The following is a 23,711-nucleotide window of genomic DNA, read 5'->3' on the forward strand; positions in this document are numbered from 1 at the left end:
CCCAATCATTGATGGTACACTATGGCTGCTGCCAAGAATGAATGATCTCATGAGCATTTTTCTGTTCCCAGTTTTGAATATGAAAATTGACAACACTATCTCTGCACTTCACGTGTGAAAAGAACTGCTGAAATGAAGTGTTGGGTTCTCACATTACTGCACAAAATCACTGGATAAACACTATATATGCTGGAAAATTATTTAGGAGGATCTGGTTATAAGGATGTAGATGCCACTTGTGGAAAATCCTCCAGACTGTTGCCTGTGATACACTGATCTCTGTTGCTGACCTAGTTCTGGTTCCAGGATTAATCTTAATCATAACCCATTTTTCTAACTCTACCTGTCTCTCTATCTGTGTTTATATAGCTGTTTTTTATTTCACGTAATATAAAATATATTATAAATTCTCACTTTTATAGATTATCAGCCAGGAACTTCAGAATGTGAAACAAGAGACACGACAGCATCAATTGCAACTTGAAAAAGAACTGGGAGAAAATAAAGCAAAGCTAGGAGTCTATGAAAAGCTAGAAGAGGAGCTTGATGATGTTATTAATCAAGCAGCACAAGGTGTGTGTGTGTTTTGGCACACTATGGCCATAGTTGCCGATGCGCATAATAAATCCCTAAAACAACAACAGTGTGTGCATGTGATTAATACTAGCTAAGTTGGGATCTTTAAAGCTCCTGTTAGAATAGATGGTGGTAGCAAGATTGTGAAGTTACAAGAATAGCTTGAATGCAGACATATGAGAGAGAGAGAGAGAGAGAGAGAGAGAGAGAGAGAGAGAGAGAGAGAGAGAGAGAGAGAGACAGAAAAATAATGCTGAAAGTGGACTGGAAGGTAGAAGTGTTATGAATCTGAAAGATGTTGAATAATGCTGAAAAAATCTAAAAAATATTTTAAAATGTTTAAGTTCTATATATACTATAAAATATAAGACTCCTAACCACATAACCAACACCTTTAGTTACTGTTAGTGTGTCTTTAGGTACCTCAGATCACATGTTGTTAATGGTCTCTTCTTCAATAGAGCCTCTCTATCTACTTTGCCATTCTCAGCTTCATATCCTTTGGCATTACAAGAATTCAAAATTGGATGATATACATGATTTTTGTTCTTCCTTTTCTTGGTTGAATTACTGTTTTCATGCTAAAGAAATTGGTGTAGTTGGGAAAAATACTTTCCTAATTCTACCTTAAATTCCTCATTCCTAAAATCTCAAACATGGTTTTTCAATAAATCTGCTAAGGCTGTTCAAGATAAGAACATAGCATGTAGCAATTAGCTTATAACACTCATCTACAAGTTTAATCAGTATAGTGTTATCTTGAATATTGACTCTGATTTACATCTGCTCCAGTAAATAGTCTACCAAAATTGTATTGCAATAAAAAAAAATCTAAAAAGGTGATATTAATTCCCTATCTGATAGCTCAGCAGTTTAAACAGATGGAATTTCAAATGTAAGCATGACAGCTGTTAGTTTTGATTGTCTAGACACTCATTATTCTTTGTATTATAGGGATTAAATGTAAGGATTTAATTTTAAGGATTAAATATTAAATTGGTGAAATCAATAATACATTAGTTACAAATTTCCACCTTCTTTCTGTTGCATCACCATTTACTAAAATATTATGGAAATTATTACTGACTATTAAAAAGTTAACTATTTTTCATTAGAATACCATCTGTTGTCAGTATTTATTAATGATATTGACGAAAACATGTCAGTCTAAATTTGCAGTTGATATGAAGGTTGGCAGGTTGATAATAATCAGGGTTATGCTACTGCAGCAAGATCTAGAAAAAATAGCCAGATGAGCTGAGAAGTGGCAATTGAAGTATGGCATAACATTAGAGTAGTAAAGAATGAAAAAGACCTGGAAGTAATTGTGTCTGATATAATGTTCTCTGTGAGCAGTGTAGACAGGCTTCCAGGACAGCTCATGGGGCTTTGTCAGTGATGTACACGAATTTTGCCAGCTGAGATAAAGAGGTGATTATCCTGTTGTATAGGGCAATGGTTAGTACTGAATACAGATCTGGAAGCCTTATTTTAGGAAGGATATGGATCTGTTGGAATGAAAGCAGAGAAGAGAACAGATTAGTGAGGTTTGCAAAAGGGGTGCTCTTATCAAGAAAGGCTTCAGTTCTGCAAAGTCTGGAGACTGGACACCTGTGAGGAGATCTGCTCAGACTACACACATGAGAAGGCATAAATTTAAGTTGAAGGATAGTTGCAATATAGATGTGCAGAAATTTACCTTTAGTGAATAGGTAATTGATTGTTGGAACAAACTTCCATCTGTTGTTGTTGTAGAGTTGGATAGTTTGAATAAATTCAAGGAAGAAATAAAACTATTAGAGGGGATGGACAGGTGGTATGGCAAGTGTGGTATGGCAAGTGGGTTTTTTTTTTTTTTGAGTGGTGCTGTATAAGCTTGCTTTCTTTCATCATTTACTAATATTAACTGTTCATTATGACTGCCTGCACAGGTTTACCATTACCAGCTTTCACCAGATAATTACCCAGGTCTGTTCCATCAAGCTGCAGAAAGCTGATTTTTTTTCTAGATGTCAGCTTATCCTTTGATTTAGTGTATATGGGATCTTCAGAAGAGTCAGTCTTGATTCTTTTGAAGTTTTATTTCAGGTAAAATATTTGAATTAGTGAAACTGTTATTGTCAAGGAGATGGTTGTGTTTTTTTTTTTAGAATTTTCAGGTTTCTTATACTTAAGAAGTAGTGACTGGTATTTTTCAAATAGGGTGACCGTTGGTTATTCTGTTTTCCACAATTTTTATTACATTCTTGTCTGTTTATGATGATTTTTTTTTTCTTTAGAATATTTCATAAGGATTCAAACTCCTAAATGTACTATACTACCAGCGGTTAGCCATTAACTACTACAGTGTGATTTTTCTTCTGTTAGTCATAGAGCATGGTGTCACAGACCACTTAATTTTTTTCTACATCTGATATGTGTAGCTTTTGTTAAAAAAAATATATATATTTTTAGATCATTAAAAAATATTTTTGTTTATATAAAGTGGTACTGAATAACTTTTATAGAAAACTTTATTTTTTCTCTTTTATTTCATATACAGAAAATGTTACGTAAAATGAAAAAATTGGATATTTTGAAATTTTATTAGAACATGAAAGATTAAATATTAACAGTAAAAATGAATGAAATTAAATCCTTCCTAAGTTCCTTCCTTCCAAATTAATCTCCCTTATCATGGGAGATTAATTTGTCTCCCATGATAAGGCATTCTGATATGCTTGACCAGTCTGTTTGTAAAGATGTTCATTATTTAGTATTTGCCATATGATACAACTAAACCTTAGACTTTTGCTGCATATGCAAAAAAAAAAAAAAACTTGTTACATTTCCCATATAGGTGCTAATTCTAGATAACCTTTGAATTTTCCCAAGATGTCAGCCTCAGCCTGTGGAAGTAACTTATTCCAGTTATTTAAAACTCTAAAATCTATTGTTTCTTAGAGGATTCCTCTACAAACCATCTAATCCAGTGCTCTGTTCTGGTTTCTCCAAGTGTAAGAGAATTTTAATTAAATTTCTTTATTGCTGCTAAGTATGCTGTAAGTACTAGGAACAATAATACTCATCATGGTGACGTGACCACGAGTTTTATATTAAGGTAATTTGACTTTACATTCATCTGATTTTAATCTTTTTAACATTGATTTGAATTTATGGTTTATTTCGAAATGAATTTTTTTATAATATGTATTATCAAATTTGTAGGCATGATTGACTGAATACATGGTTTTATTTTTGGAGTGAGCCCCCAAATTGGCTGTCTCAGGAACATTGTCTTTTTATTTCTCAATTCCCCCCCCCCTTAATATTGATTTTTTATTTTGCCAGTTTATTTTAAATATATTGAAAAAAAGAACATCTACTTCTGAATGAGGCTAGTTGTTCATCTTTTATGGTATATAATGTAATTTATTTTGCATATAGCTATAAAAGACAAATAACAATGAATGTTGTTATTAGTTGGCCTCATTTTTTTTCATTTGGATCTGTTGCAAATATTTATTAATTTTTTTATGAAACCCTCAAACACAAGGGGTATTAGAACCTATAGTTCTTAGTACTGTGCATGGGTTGGAGGTTGATAAGACAAAAAAGATATTTGTTGACATTAGACTTGAACTTCTGTAGACTGTAATTTTCAGGAAATACGTATGATGGAAGGTTGTTCCAGAAAACGGCAGTTGAATGAATAAACGAGGAAGTGAAAAGTTGATTCTGTGAGTTTGAAGTTGGACAGGAAATGGATGTTGGCTGGTTGCGGCACGTGTGAAACTGTTTTGAAAGAGCGAGCAGGAATTATAGAAGCCAATTCAGAAGAACAGTGCCCATGGAAGTATCTGTAGAAAAGGCATGGAGCAGAAACAGTACATCTATGAGACAGCGAGTGGAGAGACTCTGTTAGAGATGAGTCATTAACCTAACTATCCTCTTCTGAATGGAATCTAGAAGCCAGAGAGATTTTGGGGACCCCGCCCCAGATGTGGGAACAATATTCCATGGCAGGGTGGATTTGTACAGAGTGAACAGCTGTTTAGAAGAAAAGTAAAGGCAAGAGCTAAAGAGAAAAACAAGTTTTTTAGATGCAGAGGAAACAATATTTGTAACGTGCTTGTGCCAAGAGAGATTAGAAGTCAGGGTAATTCCCAAAAGAAATATATCATTTTGCCTAGAATTCGGAGTGTCACCAAAGATAAGTATAGGAGCAGAAGAATCCTTTTTTTGCGAGACATAAGACAAGACTGAGTTTTAGAAGGATTGAAATCAACTAAGTTGTCTTTGCCCCACTGGAGAATTACCTAGAGATCGGCATTTAAGGAATTGGTAGCAGATTTTTGAGAAGTTGAAGCTGATTGAGCAAGCAAGGTTTCTCAAAATGGAAAGTAGAATGCAATGTGCTATCATCGGCAAAACTATGGATAGGATTTCCAGTCAATGGAAGAAGGTCATTAATATACAAGAGGAAAAGAGTGGGGAAAAAACTGAACTTTGGGGGACACCAGCATTAGTGGAGAAGTTAGAAGACAGAGAGCCATCTACCATTACCCTCAGTGAGCTATCAGAGAGAAAACAGGATAACCAATTGCAAAAAACATTCGAAAACCATAGGTTGGAAAGATGGAAGCTTGTTTAGAAGATCAACTGCTTGTGTTTCACTGAACTTTTCCATTGAATTTGTCCATAAATGGGTAATATAAGCCAGAATATCACTGGATTGATACTGACAGAATCCATACTGGCTATCATTGATCAGACGGAAGGTTTCTAGGTAGTTTAAGAGTTGGCGGTTAATTGGTTTCTCCATTACTTTAGAAAGAGTAAAAGTAATTGCAATGGGACGATAATTGGATGGGAGGGATTTGTCAACCTTTTTAGAAATTGGCTGGATATGAGCAAATTTCCAAGCAGAAGGAAATACACCTTTGGAATAAGAAAGTGAAAAAATGCAGCAAAGAACAGGAGCAAGTTCAGGAACACAGGTTTTGAGAACAAGTGGAGAATACCATCAGGACCTGGAGCTTCCTTAGCATCAAGATTCATAAAAATCCTTTTGACAGAAGACCACAGGAGGCATTGAATGGAGCATGTTGGGAATGGTGGGAGGTGTTTTACCAAGATCATTAATACATGAGTTGGAAGAAACATGGGATGCTAGCAGGTCAGCTTTATCCTTGGCTGAAGTGACAACAGAACCATCTGGTTTGACAGAGGTGGGAGCAGAGATGGGCAAAAGTTGCAGCCAATAGCTTTGGCAAGAGACCAGAATGCTCGGCTACCATTACAGCAAGAAGCAAGTTTTCTACTCTTAGCCTGTTCAAAATCTAGTTTCGATTGATTAATGACTGCTTTACAATTGTTGTGAGCTTTGGTGTAGGCATATTGCTTTCTCTGCATCTAAAAACTGGGTTTTCTCTTTTGATCTCAGCTTTACTTTTTTCCTAAACAGTAACTCACTCTGTACAAATCTCGAATCTTCCCTACCATGGAATATTGTTCCCACATCTGGGGCGGTGCTCCCAAAGCCTCTCCCTCAGTCTTCTAGACTCCATTCAAAAGAGGGAAGTTAGGTTAATTAATGACCCATCTCTTATGAAGTCTCTCCACTCTCTTTCATAGATGTTCTGTTTCTGCTGCATGCTTTTTCTTTAGATTCCATCAGCACTGTTATTCTGCATTGGAATCTATAATTCCCTATCTCTTTTCCAAACTAGACAAAACACATGCTGCAATCATTCATCATATTTTTACTGTCCAACTTCATACTCACAAAACCAACTTTTCTTCTTTAATTATTCCTTCAACTTCTGTTTCTGAAACAACCTCCTTTCACACCTATTTCTTGAAAATTATAATCTACAGAAATACAAGTCTAATGTTAACAAGCATCTTCTTTCATCTTCTCAACCTTCAACCCATGCACTGTACTAAGTACTGTACATTCTAATACCTTTTGTGTTTGGGGTTTTCATAAAAAATAATAAAAATAACAAAGTAGAATTTTAAGTTTTTTTTTATCATAAGTTTAAGTTTTGCCTCTAGTTATCCAAGTGATAATTACTAAAATTTTAGAGACTTCATCTTTATAAAAATAACTCGCCTCTTTTTGTTTTGTTTTTTGTATATAAATATTGGTATTATGAATATGATCTTTTAGTGTTGTAAATTAGATAGCATCACTGGCCAAGAGAAAAGAAAAATTCTATTATTATTATCATCATTTCTTAACATTTTCTCGCAACCAACTAGATAATGATAGTAAATGAAAATGAGGATAATAATTGAAAATAAAGTTTATATGTTTATTTTTTCAGTAACAGATGAGCTAAAAGCAGACCAGATGATTCATAAATACACAAACCAGTTAGGTATTCCAGTATCATCAAAGACACGACTATTACAGAGGTATAATATACATTTTTTATTTATACTTAAGTGTAAGTTTTAAAAAAAACCCATGTGTGTACCCTGTATGCCCCAAAGATGTTTTATGTGAAAACATCTCTGACAAAAATCAACCATTTTAAAATCGAAATTCTAAGTTCCATTTTAAAATGCAACCAACGCAGTTACATTTTCGAAGAGTTAATAATGGCCGATAAGAATGAAAAAGCAACAACGTCTGGGCGCAGTAAGAAGACTATAAATGTAAGAAGACGACTGAATTTGAAAATTAAATTAAACGTTTTGAAGTGAATCGATTCCGGTCAAAGACAAGAGGATGTGTGCCATAATTTAGGACTTGCAAGTTTAACTGTAAGAACAATTATAAAAAAAAAAAATAAAGAATTAATTTTAGCAGCGGAAAAGATAGCTGTTCCACTGCAAGCAACTAGGGCTAGGCCAGATATTAGGATTGAAATGGAAAGACTTTAACTAATTTTATTGAAGATAATATCCAATGCAGAATTCAGTTAAGTTAAATATTATTAAAAAAAAAAAAAGAGAAAGGGATTAGCCAAAAAAAAAAAAAAAAAAATGTGGAACCATTTAAAACTAGTAAGGGCTGGTTGAATAGATTTAAAATCCAGGGAGAAGTTGCAAGTGCAGAAGGAGCTGAAACTTTCAAAAAAGAACTTGTTAAAATTATTGAAGAGGGATATTATGTATTAAACTGTACTTCTCAACAAGTTTTTAACATAGATGAAGCAGGACTTTTGTGGAAACAAATGCCTAAAAGAAGTTTCATATTGAAAGAATAAAAAAAACATGCCAGGTTTCAAAGCGGCGAAGGATCAGTTGACTTTATTGTTGGGTGGTAATTAAACTGAGGGGGATTTAAAATTAATACCCCTTTTAGTTTATTTGGAAGAGGGCCAAATAAACTAAAATCGACACATTTCATGATTAAATTCATCAATTAAATAAAATCAATTGAGATCAATTAAATTCATGATTTTAATTGGAATCTTAAGTTTAATTTTGATATGCAAGTAGATACCACATAATTATATACGTATGTAATTCAGAATATTTTATATGTACAAATATTTGAATATTAAATATTTTGACCGACATTTGTGCATCTTTTCATTACCGTTTATTATTGATTAGGAAATATCCTATGGCACCGACCGCAACTCACAAATACATATGTTACCTTATGGGAATTCGGCGCTCGCTTAGCACGGATTCACTTAGCGCTCTGTTTTTACGGAACGAATTATCAGCGTTAAGCGGGGGGGGTCACCTGTATACTCAATTTTCTCCTTGTCAGTGTTTATCTTGCTCCTCATTTAGCTTAGTATAGTATTATCTGTTAGCTTAGTATAATATTATCAATTAATCAATAAAATTTATTAATATTATTAAATTTCATTGTTAATTAAACTGTATTTAAATGGAAATCATGACCCAGACTAGAGCTGCAAAGCAAAGATTGCAGAGTAGCAGGAGCACTGTGGCTCAAAGGAGAAACAAAGTGGGTGATTTTCCAATGCACTGACATGCATTGGGAAAAATGTGCAAAATGTGAAATGTTTGCAGACATTTTGGGAGCAGGACATGATTTAGCTAAGGAGGATGTCTTTTTGTGTACTAGGTGCATTGAGTGGCATGAAATTAGGTGCCAAGTCAGTGTTCTGATTTTTTTTTTTTTTTTTGGTAGTTGTTGGCACATAGGCTTCTATGGCCATAATGCACCTCCCAAGGTTTTTGCAGTACTTTGATCCAAGCCCGAGGCGGGAATCGAACACGTGCCCTTTGGGTTGCCAGGCAGGCACTTTACCCACCCGGCTAGTCCGGTCGGCAGTGTTCTGATGGGCATCTATGAGAGTTTGAGGTGTAAGGTAGATGCCCTTGAAGAAATTAATATGAGGAGCCCATCAAGCTCTCAGCTGGTCCAACTCAATTCCAGAGCTCACTCCTGTGCAGCAGGCAACACAGAGGCAATCTCCAAGGCAGAATGCTCTGGTTCCACAGGAACTAGTTATTGTTGGTGACTCTATTGTCAGAGAGACAGGAAATATATTATGCAAAAAGGATAAGTGGAATAGGACCAAGGTATGTCAGCCAGGGACAAAAGTTGATGACGTTGTAAGGCAGATATCTTTTAAAGGCACAGAAGGTGATATTGTCGTACTTGTTGGCACAAATGACCTTAAGAGTAAGAGATTTGCAGATTTAATTAGCAAGTACAGGTCAACATTGAAAAAAAGTCTAGGGTTGAATTTGAAAGTGTCTGCAATTCTGTCCAGACACGATAGGAGGGAGTATATACTTGAGAGCCTTGTCAATCAATTCAGCACTGAAGAGATTGTGCAAGGCTCATGAGGTAGAATTTTTTTTCAGCATAGTCTATGCTTGTTAACCAGAGACTGCTTCTACAGGAATGGGGTACACTTAAATAGAAAGGGTTGAATTTGAAAGTGGGGTTGAATAGAAAGGGTTGAATTTGAAAAAAAAAGGGTTGAATTTGAAAGTGTCTGCAATTCTGTCCAGACACGATAGGAGGGAGTATATACTTGAGAGCCTTGTCAATCAATTCAGCACTGAAGAGATTGTGCAAGGCTCATGAGGTAGAATTTTTTTTCAGCATAGTCTGTGCTTGTTAACCAGAGACTGCTTCTACAGGAATGGGGTACACTAAAATAGAAAGGGTGCAAGAATATTTGCTGATGCTATTGAGGCAGTGTTAAGTGGGTCGGAAAACTGCTAGCTTGGGAGATACACAGACTAAAAGATTAACAGTCACCGCAGGCAGAGGCAAAAGTAATTCTTCACTGCTTCTATTGGAATGAGCAGCAGCCTGGAAAGCAAATTGCTGGGGATTTCCAGGGCTGCTAGAAGTCATAGTGAAACAAGTAAATACATGGGCTGTGTTAGGGTAACTAAGAGTAGGAACAGGTGCATGTATACTTGCATGTACACCAATGCTAGATATATAGTTAATAAATTTGATGAGTTTGAACTGCTGGTCAAGACATCAAAGGCAGATATTATTGGAGTATTAGAGATATTGTGTCACACATATAAGCAGTGATGAATTGGAATTTGGGGAGTATAATGTATACAGAAAGGATAGACAGGACAGGAAGGGAAGAGGGGTTATGCTGTTAGTTAAGAAACACATAAAATCTAAGGAAGTGCATCCAGTTGACATTGGTTGGACAGTTGAATGTTGAATCAGTGTGGTGCGACATAAGCACTGGGAAAGGAAAAATGAGAGTAGGTGTTAGCTCAAGGACTCACATCTGGTGAGTATGGTCTTGGCACATCTAGGTTCCTGAGCTGGATATCATCATTCTTCTCTTTCTTGGTGATTTCCTTTTACTTCTGACTTGTTTTCTCTCTCTCTCTCTCTCTCAGGGTAACTCAGAATTTTTTTTTTTGCTGGTGCAGCAAAAGCTTCAGGCTTCCTTGCACCATATGACTAATTATAATAATAATTATAGGCCTAATGAAACTGATGAGTACAATAAGCAGTTGTGCAGAGAAATAGAGTGGCAGGTAAATCAGAATTTCTTATATGGAGTGATTTTAACTTTCCAGATAGTGACTGGAACTTGGTGGTTGGTCACTTTTACAGCAGCAAGACTTTTGTCGATTTATTAGATGGCTGTTTTCTACAGCAACATGTTCGAGAGGCAACCAGAGGGAGTAATATTCTTGAACTGATTATCAGCAGTGATTATTTATCATTAAGAATTAGAAGACAAAGGAACCACTAGGTGACAGTGATCACAGCGTACTGATGTGGGATTTGCTTAAAGATGTAACTACCATCAAGGGTAAAGAGAAGCGCTTTTGCTTTATGTAAAGGTGACTACAGTGGTCTTAGACAGTTTTTAAATTCTACACAGTGGGATCAAATAATATTGCCCATGATGAATTCTAAATGGGAAGTCTTCAGGAACTTAATCTTTGAGGCAGTTAGGTTTTTCATACCAACTACGAAATACTGTTCAAGCTTTATGCCTAAATGGATGGATGTTAGATGAATTAATGATGCTTGTGGCAGAGAAGAAAAATGCATGGGATGCATAAAAATTATCAGTCACAAGGGGGTTTGGCAGGAGAAAGCAGATTACGAGAAATCTTTGGCCAAGAATTCAAAGAAAAACAGCAAAGAGTTCTTTACTTATGTTAACTCTAGAAGAAAAGGGATGAATCAGATTGGTCCACTTAACATAGATGGTTTGACTATTGATGATCATGCTCAGGTAGCTGATAAACTGAATAAGTATTTTGCATCTACATTCACACACGAGGACTTATTCAAGGAGAGGAATACCAGAAGATTATCAAACCCTAACATGGAGCTAAGTGATTTTGTAATAACTTAGAACAAAGTGGAAGAGAAATTGTCAAAAGTTAAATATAAGGAAGGCACCTAGAGTGGATGGGATCTATCCAGTTATATTAAATGAGGCAGCAAAGGAAGTAAGAAAACCCTTAGCCATAATTATTATTATTACTAGCCATATAGTGCAAGGAAGCCTGAGGCTTATACTGCACCAGCTAAAAAAAAATTTCTGAATTACCCTGGAGAGAGAGAGAGAGAGAGAGAGAGAGAGAGAGAGAGAGAGAGAGAGAGAGAGAGAGAGAGAAGGGAATCACCAAGAAAGAGAAGAATGATGATATCCAGCTCAGGACCCTGGGTGTGCCAAGCCCATACTCACCAGATGTGAGCCCCTATGAGAGCTTCCTTAGACTCAGGGGAGGTCCTGAGTCTAAGGAAGCTCTCATAGAAAGCTCTCTCAGTGGAGGTCCTTAAACTCATGGACTGGAGGGGTGCAAATGTATCCTCAATTCACAAAGGGATTCCAAAAGGTGACAGAAGTAATTATAGACCTGTAGTTTAACTTGTGGTCTGGAGAAAATAATGGAGTCTGGTTAAAGAAGCATTGCAGCATCATCTAGACAAGACTGCAGTAATAGTTAAGGTACAGCATGGGTTTGTTAAAGGGATGTCTTTTCTGACCAATATGATTGGATACTATGATGTAGTCACAAAGGAACTGGATGCAAAAAATTATTTTAATATCATATACTGGATTTCAGGAAAATGTTTGATACTGTTGCACATGGAAGATTGATGTACAAATTGGAGCAGAATTGCATTAAGGGCAAGTTTCTACAATGGATAAAGGGATGGTTGAGTGGGAGATGACAGAGAGTGGTAACCAATGGACACTGCTCTTAATGGACTAATGTTATTAGTGGAGTTCCCCAGGGTTAGGTAATCGGCCCATTGTTATTTTATGTATTTATCAATGATATTGATGAGGGTATATCAGGCTTAATGTCCAAGTTTGCAAATGATACAAAGTTTGGGAGGGTTGTTAATGACAGTATGCTACTGCAACTGTATCTCGATAAATTGGGCAAGTGGGTTGAGATGGCAACTGAAGCTTAACATTGAGAAATGCAAAGTACTGCCTATGGGTAGCAGTAAGCAATAGAAATGTACCATCTGTGTGGTACTACACTCAGGGAAGTGGAGAGTGAAAAAGGCCTGGGGGTAAATGTGCAGTCAGATATGAAATTCACTGAGAAGTGCAATTGGGCTGCCAGATCAGTTCATGGAGTCTTCTCAATGATATATAGGAATTTTTCTAGCAGGTACAAGGAGGTGATTATCCTGTTATACAAGGCAATGGTCAGGCACCACCTTGAATACTGTGTTCAGGTCTGGAGGCCTGATTTGAGGAAAGATGTAGAGTTACTAGAACAAGTACAAAGAAGGGCAACCAGATTGGAGAGGGGAACAAAGGGAGTGAGATAGGCTTACATTCTGCAAATTGTAGTGCCTGTAGACCAGGCACATGTGAGGTGTTCTGATTGAGGTGTTTAAGGCCTTGAATGGGTTGAGCAAGCTTAGTTCTGATGGGATTTTTCCTCTTGCTCAAATTAAGAACCTGAGAGGGAATAGGTACAAACTGAGATAAGACAGTTGTAGATATGCGGAAATTAGCCTTTAGCCATTGGGTAGTTGATTGGTGGAACAGACTTCCATCTTTTGTTGTGGAAGTTGATAGCCTAAATAAATTTAAGGTTGAGCTGGACAGATATTTGGAATGAATGGAGGGTGAAATGAGGGCGGTGTTTTTTTTTTTTTTTTTTTTTTCTGATGCTGTATAAGCTTGCTTTCTTGCATCATATGCCTATGCTAATGATCATGAGCGGTGATTTTAATGTTAACTTCAGATTGAAAAAAACTAAATCGTTAATTACTTTCCTGCAAGAAACATTCAATCTAACTCTCAACCCTAATCTCTCAATTTTATCTACAAGATCAGTTACCTCAATCAAAGCTGTTTTCCAGAGACACATCTATCATAAATCTGTGTTCCAACTGAAATTATGGAAATTTGCGAATGATCAATAAAATATTTACAATACATAGGCCTCAGAATCTGGTATTCATGATAATATTTAAATTACTATTTTAACCAGACAAACAGAAAACAAAAACAAATATTATAGTGGAAAGCTTTAAGAAACCAAAGTACGAAAACAAATTAGTTCACAAAAGCTTTCAAATCAAGGAGATTCTTCTTCGGCTGATTATACGTTATTACGAAAACAAAGAATGCCTGGTCGTGGTAATGTGAAATAAAGCATGGCACGAGTGCAAGCATCAATTACTGGTTGAAGTTAGACATTTGTGGCTGCGATTGCGAAGTGCGTACATGGGGGTGCTTGCCAACATTCATCACACTGGAGGATAACAGTCTCTATAATAAGATGAATACATGCTCCTTTATTGTGGTTTAAAGCACCACGGCAACGTGATATATGGAGTGATTCTAGCACAATCATTGGTGGTAATTTTGCAAGTGATCGATGACTCAATATCTTGCCGTGGGTTAAGATTGTGCTGAAATGACCAATAATGCTGTGCGACCACCAGTCGGAGCACTCAGCAGTTGCAGTATTATCTATAATAGTTAGTAGTGAAATGGAAACCATTGAAATGAGCAACTCCTTTCAAGCAGATACCCATGGATAGGACAAATTCTACAGCAATATATCCAATGCTTCAAATTCTCATATACATCTAAAATACATCTCATATACAACTAAGTTGATGCTAGTTGTCATTTGATGCTAATGCCCATCAAATGGCAACTAAGTCAATAAGAACTATTACAGTATCTTCAACTTGTAACTTAGCAGATCAGTTAGCTAATGCTAAAATCAGCAACAAAAGGATCAAACTCAATTTATCAATACTGTTGGGATACTTGTATTATGCAATCAGATAACTACCACAAGAGAATTAGAGAATCATAACAGAAGACCATATGATTACCCTACTTGTGTTAATGAAATTAAAGTAACAAAGGAAACATAAATGCTAGGAGTACACTAATGCTAAAAAATGCTAATAAATAAATTTAATGAATTTGAAGTATTGTTAAATCATCAAATGGGACATTGTAGGGATAACATAGACATGGTGCCACTCATATATATGGGATGCAGAATTTGAATATGGTATGTGTATAGAAAGGACAGACAGACAGAAGTGGAGTAGGACAGAAGTTATGCTCTTGGGTAAGAAGCATATAAAATATAAGACAGTTGACATGGATGGCCAGTGAAATGTTGATTCAGTTTGGTGTGACATAAGTACTGGGAAAATAAAATTGAGAGTAGGAATGAGAAAAGTTAAAGGCCAAATGACTGCAGACAAATAGAATAGAAATCAGATTGTTTTATAATTGGGGAATTTTAACTTTCCAGATATTGACTGGAAATTTTACACATATTGACTAATGGTAGTATATGTGGCATCAGCCCATGAGGTGTTGGAACTCACATGCACCACCCAGAGAGTACCAGCCTGTGGAGAATGGAATTAGTGTGGATAATGTTCTTATATGTGGATTGGGTGAGTTGTTCATTTTTCACTGCAGAGTGCTATTTTTATCAAAAATAATAAACACGTTCAGGATGACTATCCTATCCATCACACTGAATTCAAAAAACATATTAGTGATATATAACATTTTCCATTAACCCTCACATAACAAGATCTGAACCACACAGAAAATTTATGAGAGATCCCTTATTTGTTATCTGGATGCCCTGAATTTGTTTTCTGATGATATAATAGCTTGCAACTGCTTTGCAACAAGAATGACAAAATCCATTGCGGTTTTTTTTTTTTTTTTTTGCTACAGTATGTATGGGAAACCATTTAGCACTCAAAGCCCCCCAACTCACACTAAAGCTAGATTTCTGATATTTTGGCCAGAATGTAGATAAGTCATAAAAGTTAATTTTTTTAAGAGAAAACAAAATGAATATTTTCAGTTTTTTCTTTTTAAAATAAATCCAGAAATACTTTAAATATAGAATTTTTTTTTGGTTTTTATGCAGACTATATTAAATTTATTATTAATTGTTATTTTGACTATTGTTATTTATTTATTTTTTTTCCTGCATTTATGATAGTGTTAACCTGATACGTAAAGTACTTAAGCAAGACAAGGAAATTGGTTTACTAATGAAACAACTGGATGAGGAAAAGGAGAAAAATAAACACCAGGCCGAGGAGGTAGGAAATTTATTATGAAATCAAAATGGAAAATCATTAATTGCCTTATAGAGGTGTATGTTTTTTATATATATATATATGAGAACTACATACATATAAATATCAGTTATCCCTGACGCGTAGAAACATATACAGGACTTACACCGAGTGTCCATTTTATTAGATACACCCACCCTTTTCATCAAATGGCATGCTCTTTCAAGTAACAATATTGTGCTAATACATATCGTATAAAACAGGTGGGCAGGTAGGAATGCTGTATGGGTGCAATTTAAGTGTGAGAATGGTAGGTAACTGAAAGGCTACAATCATCTAAATAACAATCCAGTATGACAGTGGTAACTAATGAGCATTTCAGAATGCACAGCTCATATCTTGTCGTGGATGAGGTACTGCAGCTGAGCTGAAACATTATGACCACCTGTCTCCATGAGTGGACACATTCCATAGCACTTATGAGTGATGTCACCAGCTATTACAGCATATGCAGTAACAGCATGGGTGGTGCCTGTCAGTTCATCAATACAGTCCTTGCAGTTGGGAAAGGGCCCTGCTATGGGTCATCATAGATGTAAATACATGGGCTGTGTCAGGGTAACTAAGAGTAAGAACATGTGCACATATACCTGCATGTACACTAATGCTAGGTGGATTGTAAATAAATTTGATGAATCTGAAGTACTGATTAAGTCATCAAGGAAAGGAATGCCAGAAGCTTATCAAACCCTAACAGGAAGCTAAGTGATTTTGTAATAACTTAGAGCGAAGTGGAGGAGAAATCTTACATTTCCAAAATGCAAACATTGTAGGAAAGCGGAGACATGGTGTCACTCAGACATAAGTTATACTGAATTTGACTATGGGAAATACAATGTATACAGGAAGGACAGGAGGGGTGGATTATTATTATTAGCCATATGGTGCAAGTCTGAGGCTTTTGCTGCACTAGCCAAAAACAAATTTCTGAGTTACCGTGTGTGTGTGAACAAGAGTCAGGTAGAAGGGAATCACCAAGAAGATATCCAGCTCAGGACCCTGGGTGTGCCAAGCCCATACTCACCAGATGTGAGCCCCTGGGGTTAATTAGATAAACATATACCCTTGTCCCTGCAAACTAGGGGTTTCTGTGAACCTTTAAGGTATCCTCAATAATACTGGCAAAAATAATTGCACCACCTTTGTTTAAATGTATCTCATCTCTACAAAACAGATTCCTTCTACCTACAAGTGTGAGCCGAGCTGATAACAATTTCCCCCCAAAAGCCTTGCATCAAGTCTTGAGTTAATCCACAAGGCTTTCAGCAATTGCAGGAAACATTAATAGTGAGAAAGCATCAGTGTTTAAATTCATATGTGAACAATTACATTTGTTATAATGTGAAAAGAATGCATACAGATATTCCACCGAAGTATTAATATTTTCATCTGTGGTGTTTTCAATATCTCCACATGCCTACAAATTTCTAAAACATTCTGCATTCCTACGTCTCCCTCATCCAAGTACTATTTGTAGGCTCTACTCTTCTGTAAATGCAAAAATTCCAGATAACCAGCAAAACAATCATTTTCTGATATGTGCTAAACAGAAATTGGCCTTTTTAAATTCTTCAGAATGCAAAATTAGTTTAATGATCAATGAAATTCATCTGAAACCTTATATTGATTACTGATTGATTTTCTTAGAATGATGTTTGCAAAAATGGTCATTTTGGGGAAATAAGTTTAAATTTGCTAAACTTACCATTATCAGTATTTTGCTCAACAATTATTGTAAAAAGAAAAATGATATATTAAAAGCAACACATAAATGTAGTACTCAAATTATTAGATTTAATGAATAAATGTATACATTAGTTGGTTTACAAATTACATGTAAAACATTCAAAATGTAATGAAATAGTTAACTATAAAATTAGTTATCTTCATTTTTTCATAATGTTATGATTAAAAAAATTATCACAAGTATCAAAACTGTAAATTTTTATTTATTTATTTTATTTTTTCGTATTGTCACTTGCAACATAAATTAGCTTTCCATTATGCACTCTTGCTTTCACTTTTCTCAATTCTTTGCAGCGATGTAGCTTTATGTACTTCTTATGGCCCACTTATGATGATGATGATGTCAACACATCATGATCAGGCTTTGTTTTTAAGGTGGTGTTGATAAAGCCTGCCTGATAAGGTACTTGATCTCCAACATAGAAGACGGGAATAATTTTCAGCCAAAATGAACATCTTTAATGCTATCTGTGATGTTATTTCATCATGACTTTTGTGAGATTATCATTGAAAAACATGGTCCACCATACAATGTGACAGGATGAAACATGGAAAGGATTGGACTTTGAAGGAACATATGGATTTTTGTTGAATAATTTGGGGAGTTTAAGGTGGATGAAGATGATGACATTGCTACTACAGCAATACTAAGTCAGAAGAGCTGCTGACCACCAAGGAAAATTAAGTTTCTGTTACCAGTGATGAAAGTGAAAATTAAAATGTGTACCATCCTTAAGAATGCATATTAGACAAGACAAACTGTGCAAAATGAAATTGGATTCTTTCTTTAATTTATTAACGAGTTAAGTGATTTCATGTTTCCTTTAATATTAATACTGTGATTTTGCTTTTACCAGTTTGTGTAATTGTCACAAGATCAGAATAGTATTGAACTGTTTCCAGTAATATAGGAATGAATTCAGCCTGCTAGTTGCCTCTCCAGTCACTAGACCTCAATCCAATGGAGCACCTGTGGGATTAGGCGAAATGAGTTGTTCGAAGGAGTAATCCACAGCCATCCAATTTGCAAAAAGTGTTGGTAAGCGGTTGAATCAACATAGACCATCATCCCCAGCGGTTGCTTTTGATACCTCATTGAGTCCAAACCACAAAAAATCCAGGTTGTATTGAGGGCTAAAGTGGGGAGGGGGATAGGTTATATAAGATAGGTGGAACTAAGAACGTGATACTCACTGTGTATAATCTCTGTAACCCGTATGCAATATACAGAATTATTCTTTAGTTTTAATTCATAGAGATCGCCACCATAAGTATCAAAAGTAGGATTTTTATATATTCCTAGCAAAACAAAGTTTGCCTTTACCACAAGTTGCCTTGACATTACACTATTTTAGAAACAATATAATTTTCATTTCAATCATATTGTTTCTATTCTCATGGCTCCTTTTTTTTAAAGGAAAATCAAAAAAATATATATTCTTATTATTGTTAACCAAAACTTAAGTTAATATTTATAAATAAGTACCATTGAAAATAATCAAGTTTTAACATTTTTGGTAGGCCTCATTATTACAAAACCCAAAAATTAGGTCCCTTCAACTTTGTATTAACAAGATTCTACTGTAAGGCCCTGAAGGGAATCAATAAAATGAATAAGGGAGCCAATATTTATTTTCACTGGTAGGTGAATGAAGAACGACGTGGCACAAATACAATATTTTGGAGAGTAACAGAAAGCTGGATTTTGTGACGTTTACTTTCAGACAGTGTGTTGTAGATCATTGGTATGAACTGTCTGCAACAGTGGTTGAGGTTATAGTTTGGTAGAGTTCAAATCGGAATTGGACAGATACTTTTTGGCAACAGGAATGGTGTGAATGATTGATTTTTTTTCCCTACAGATGCAAAAAAAAAAAAAAAAAAAAAAAACCTTTCCCATTTCTCCTATTTATCCATTCCAATGGTGTGTGTAATTCTTCCTTGAATTTATTCAAGCTATCCACTTCCACATCAGACAGAAGTTTGTTCTAGCAATCAACCACCTGCTGGCTAAAGACAAACTTCCACACATCTATTCTGTAACCATCCTTCCTCAGTTTGAATTTATGCCCCCTCATGTGTGTAATCTGAGCAAGAGGAAGAATCCCATAAGTATTGAGTGTGTTCAATCTATTCAAACCCTTAAACACCTCAATCAGATCGTCTCACAGGTGCGTAGTGTCCAAACGCTGCAATTTTCAGAACTGAAGCCTTTCACCCCTTTGTTCCCCTTCTCTGTACCCACTGCAGAGCTTCCTAAAATGAGGTCTATAGACCTGTATGCAGTACTTAAGATGTGATCTGACCATGGCCTTGTACAATGGAATAATTACCTCCTTATCCCTGCTAGCAAAATTCTTGTATATCATTGACAAAATGCCGTGTGCTATCCTGGCAGCCTATCTGCACTGTTCAGAGATCTTGATATTTCTGAACCACAAAATTTTAACCACAAAATTACCCCCAGGTCTTTTTCATTTTCTATTACCCTGAATATAATTACCACACAGTTTGTTATGTTTATCTGTAATTACTACTACTACTACCCATATACAATACTTTTCATTTGTCAATGTTAATAAACCTCAATTGTCATTTGTCAGCCCAGCTGCCTAATTTTTCTAAATCCTGTTGCAGTAGTATATCATCATTACTGTCATTAACCACCCTGCCAACGTTTGTATCATCTGCAAACTTAGACATTAAGCTTGATATACCTTCTTCAGTATCATTAATAAATACAGAAAACAATGATGCACCCAGCACCAAACCCTGGGGAACTCCACTGATATCGTTAGTCCATGAAGAGCAGTGTAATAAACCTCAATCGCCATTTGTCAGCCCAGCTGCAGTAGTATATCATTATTACTATCATTAACCACCCTGCCAATGTTTGTATCATCTGCAAACTTAGACATTAAGCTTGATATACCTTCTTCAGTATCATTAATAAATACAGAAAACAACGATGCACCCAGCACCAAACCCTGGGGAACTCCACTGATATCATTAGTCCATGAAGAGCAGTGTAGCAAAGGGCTGTAACTTACCCTTAATGCCACAGTGCTCCAATTTCGTACTGCAGTGTTTCATGTGCAACAGTATCAAAAGCTTTCCTGAAATCGAATATATTTCTGAATTATTTTTTGCATCCTGTTCTTTTGTTACTGCATCATGATGTCCAATAAAATTGGTCAAACAAGATCGCCCCTTTAAAAACACATGCTGGGACTGAATTATAACTGCATTCCTGTCTAGATGATCCTGCATTGCTTCTTTAACCAGTGACTCGATCAATTTCAATGGAACAGAAGTTAAGCTAACAGGTCTGTAATTACTGTAATTAGGGATACATTTGAGCATTGCCAGCCCATGGTGTCTTTCCCTAAATCAGAAAATGCTGCCATAATTATGGCTAAGGGTTTGCTTATATCCTTTGCTGTTTACCTTAATATAATTAGATAAATCCCATCCACACCAAGTGGATGGGATTTATCTAATTGTATTAAGGTAAACAGCAATAAATTATATTTAACTTCAGCACTTTCTCTTCCACTTTCAGCTCAATTACGAGGACTGGTAAGAAAGTAATGCCTCATAATTTTTTGCTTTCAAATGTGGTACCAAGATCATTTAACGTGTCACTGAGTGGTCACTAAAGGTCTCTAGTTTTACTATACTGAGTGGCACAGTGATCACACATATAGTTCAAAATGGTGAATGTTATAGATATAAGTATCAAGCAAACAGTTGTGATTGAATTTCTTACCAAGGAAAAAGTGACACCTGTCGAAATCCATACACATCTTAAAAAATGTTTATGGTGACAATACTGTAGATGTGAGTACAGTTAGATATCGGGAAAGACACTTTAAGAGTGGGAAAAATGACATTGTTGTCTGTTGTCACTGACTGGTCACATCGGGGCTGGATCAACATGCTGATCAAAGAGGATCACCACATTGCAACACACGAATTGTGTGATATAGGAAAACTTGTGCCCGGTGGGTCCCAAAAATGCTGACACATGAGCACAAAGAAGCCCGGAAAGTCATCTGTACAGAACTTCTCCAGCGCTATGAAAGTAAAGGAAAGATTTTTATTTCATGCATAGTCATAGGTAATGAAATATGGGTCCACCATTATGACCCCCGAAACGAAGAGATAGTCGATGGAGTGACACCATCAAAATTCACCATGCAAGAAGTTCAAAAGACTGCCTTCTGTTGGTAAAGTCATGATGACAGTGTGTTTGGGACAAAAATGGTGTCTGGCTTGTGGACTTCTTGGAGCATAGCACCACAATCAACTCAGATCGATATGATCACATGATAATTTGTGTCCCGTGCATTTTTCTTCTCTGCAACAAGATTAGTTAATCTGACATCCATTTAGGTCTAAGGCTTGAATGGTATTTCTTAGTCAGTATGAAAAGACTAGTAGCTTCTATGATTATTTTCTTGAATGCTTCCCATTTAGAATTTGCTGCTGATAATATCATCAGCTCTCTGACATGCTACTGTAGAAAACAGTCATCCAATAACTCTACAAGTCTTGCTAGTGGCTGAGCAACCAAGTCACAAGTTCCAATCAATATCTGGAACGTTAAAATTTCCATCATAAGACATTCTGATTTACTGGTGCACTCTATTTCTTACTGTTGTTCATTGTACTCCTCAGAGTCATTAGACCCTATTACACACTCCTACAATCATTTTTGCTTTCCCAGTGCTTATACCACACTAAACTGGCTGAACATTGCACTGGTGACCCTCAACTGGATGCACTGGCTCTATTGAATACAGATTTTATGTGCTTCTTAATTAAGTGCATAACCTCTCTTCCCCCCTCCTATCCTGTCAGTCCTTTCTGTATACATTATATCCCCCCCCATATTCAAATTCTGCATCACTTATATCTGAGTGACACCACATCTCTGAAATCCAAACAATGTCTGCATTTGATATCTTGACCAGCACTTCAAATTCATCAAATTTATTTACAATACTCCTAGCACTGGTGTACATGAAAGTATTTGTGCACCTGTTCTTACTCTTAATTACCCTAACACAGCCCAAGTACTTACTTGTTTCATGATGACTCCCAGCAGGTCTTGAAATCCCCAACATTTTTGCTTTCAAGGCTGCTGCTCATTCCAATAGAACCAGGGCAAGAAACATTTTCAGCTGTCTGTTGTTAATCTATTAGTTTGTGTATTCCCCCAAGCTAGCAGTTTTCTAACCCACCTAACACTGCTTCAATTGCATCATCAAATATTCTTGCACCCATTCAATTTAAGTGTTTCCCATCCCTGTAGAAGCAGTCTCTCCTGTTAACATGCACATGCCACGCTGGGAAAAATTCTATCCCATGGGCCTTGCACAGTCTCTCCAGGGCCAAATTGATTTACAAGCCTCTCATCATATATTCTCTCATCTTTTCTGGGCAGAATTGTAGACACTTTCAAATTTAACCCTAACTCATGCCTTTTTTTCAACATTGCCCTGTACTTGTTAAGTAAATGTGCAGCTCTCCTACTCAATGTCATTAGTGCCAGTGTATACAACAATATCACCTTTTGTGTCCTTGAAAGATATCTGCTCCACAATGTTTTCATCTTTTTCCTGGAAGAGAAGCATTGAGTTCAGCTGTACCCCAACACATCAGACAGCTTACTTCAGCAGAGTGAACAGCATTCAAAAATTACCCAAATGTTGAGAAAAGACTACATATGAAGGTTTTTAATGTAAATTATGTTATAAAATTAATTCATTTTAAATTAACTACCTTTGTGCTTTACTCTAGGATAATCCTTATAGATTTCAGCTCAAGGCACATATATCTTATCCAAATATTTTCATAACACAAAATAAGGTTTCTAGAAAGCTAAAATGTTAATGGTATCATTATTTTCTTATTCTTATAACTGTTTTTATTATCCTATTTTATATTATAAAAATATTTAAAATAGTTATGCAAGTTGGTCTAAAATAAGTAAAAATTATTTTTCTTTCTATCCATAGTTAATAACAGTTAATCGGCTTTTGGATCACACCCATCAACCATATTCTTATCTCATTACTGCAGTGAAAGAAAAGGAAAATGAACTTATAAACCGCACCAATCAAGTAGCTACTCTAGAGAGGCAACTGGATATTATCAGAATGCAACATCGCGGTGCACTACAAGAACGAGATAAATTAGCTGCTGATCTTGAAAAACTACTGGATCAAAAGGAGGTATTTTTCTATTCTGTCAGTGTAATAATATTACATTCTCCCTGAAATAAAAAGCAGTTTTTTCTTTAATCGTAAACTGTACATAATGGAATATGAATTTATTTTATTTA

The 23,711-nt window shown here is 35.8% G+C and overlaps 1 protein-coding gene across 1 annotated transcript in view; it reads left to right on the forward strand.

Moving 5' to 3' along the window:
* Positions 1-23,711, forward strand: part of LOC150082054 (progesterone-induced-blocking factor 1-like) — a 172,245-nt gene that overhangs the window by 116,241 nt on the left and 32,293 nt on the right. The window contains exons 8-11 of the mRNA XM_090379941.1: positions 423-573; positions 6,888-6,978; positions 15,478-15,580; positions 23,386-23,601. Of these exons, the coding sequence (XP_090236067.1) occupies positions 423-573; positions 6,888-6,978; positions 15,478-15,580; positions 23,386-23,601 (561 nt within the window). The remainder of the gene's footprint in view (positions 1-422; positions 574-6,887; positions 6,979-15,477; positions 15,581-23,385; positions 23,602-23,711) is intronic.

Source organism: Mastigoproctus giganteus, chromosome 8 (genome assembly GCF_048544385.1).
Source record: "Mastigoproctus giganteus isolate SK-2022 chromosome 8, ASM4854438v1, whole genome shotgun sequence".
Taxonomy (NCBI): domain Eukaryota; kingdom Metazoa; phylum Arthropoda; class Arachnida; order Uropygi; family Thelyphonidae; genus Mastigoproctus; species Mastigoproctus giganteus.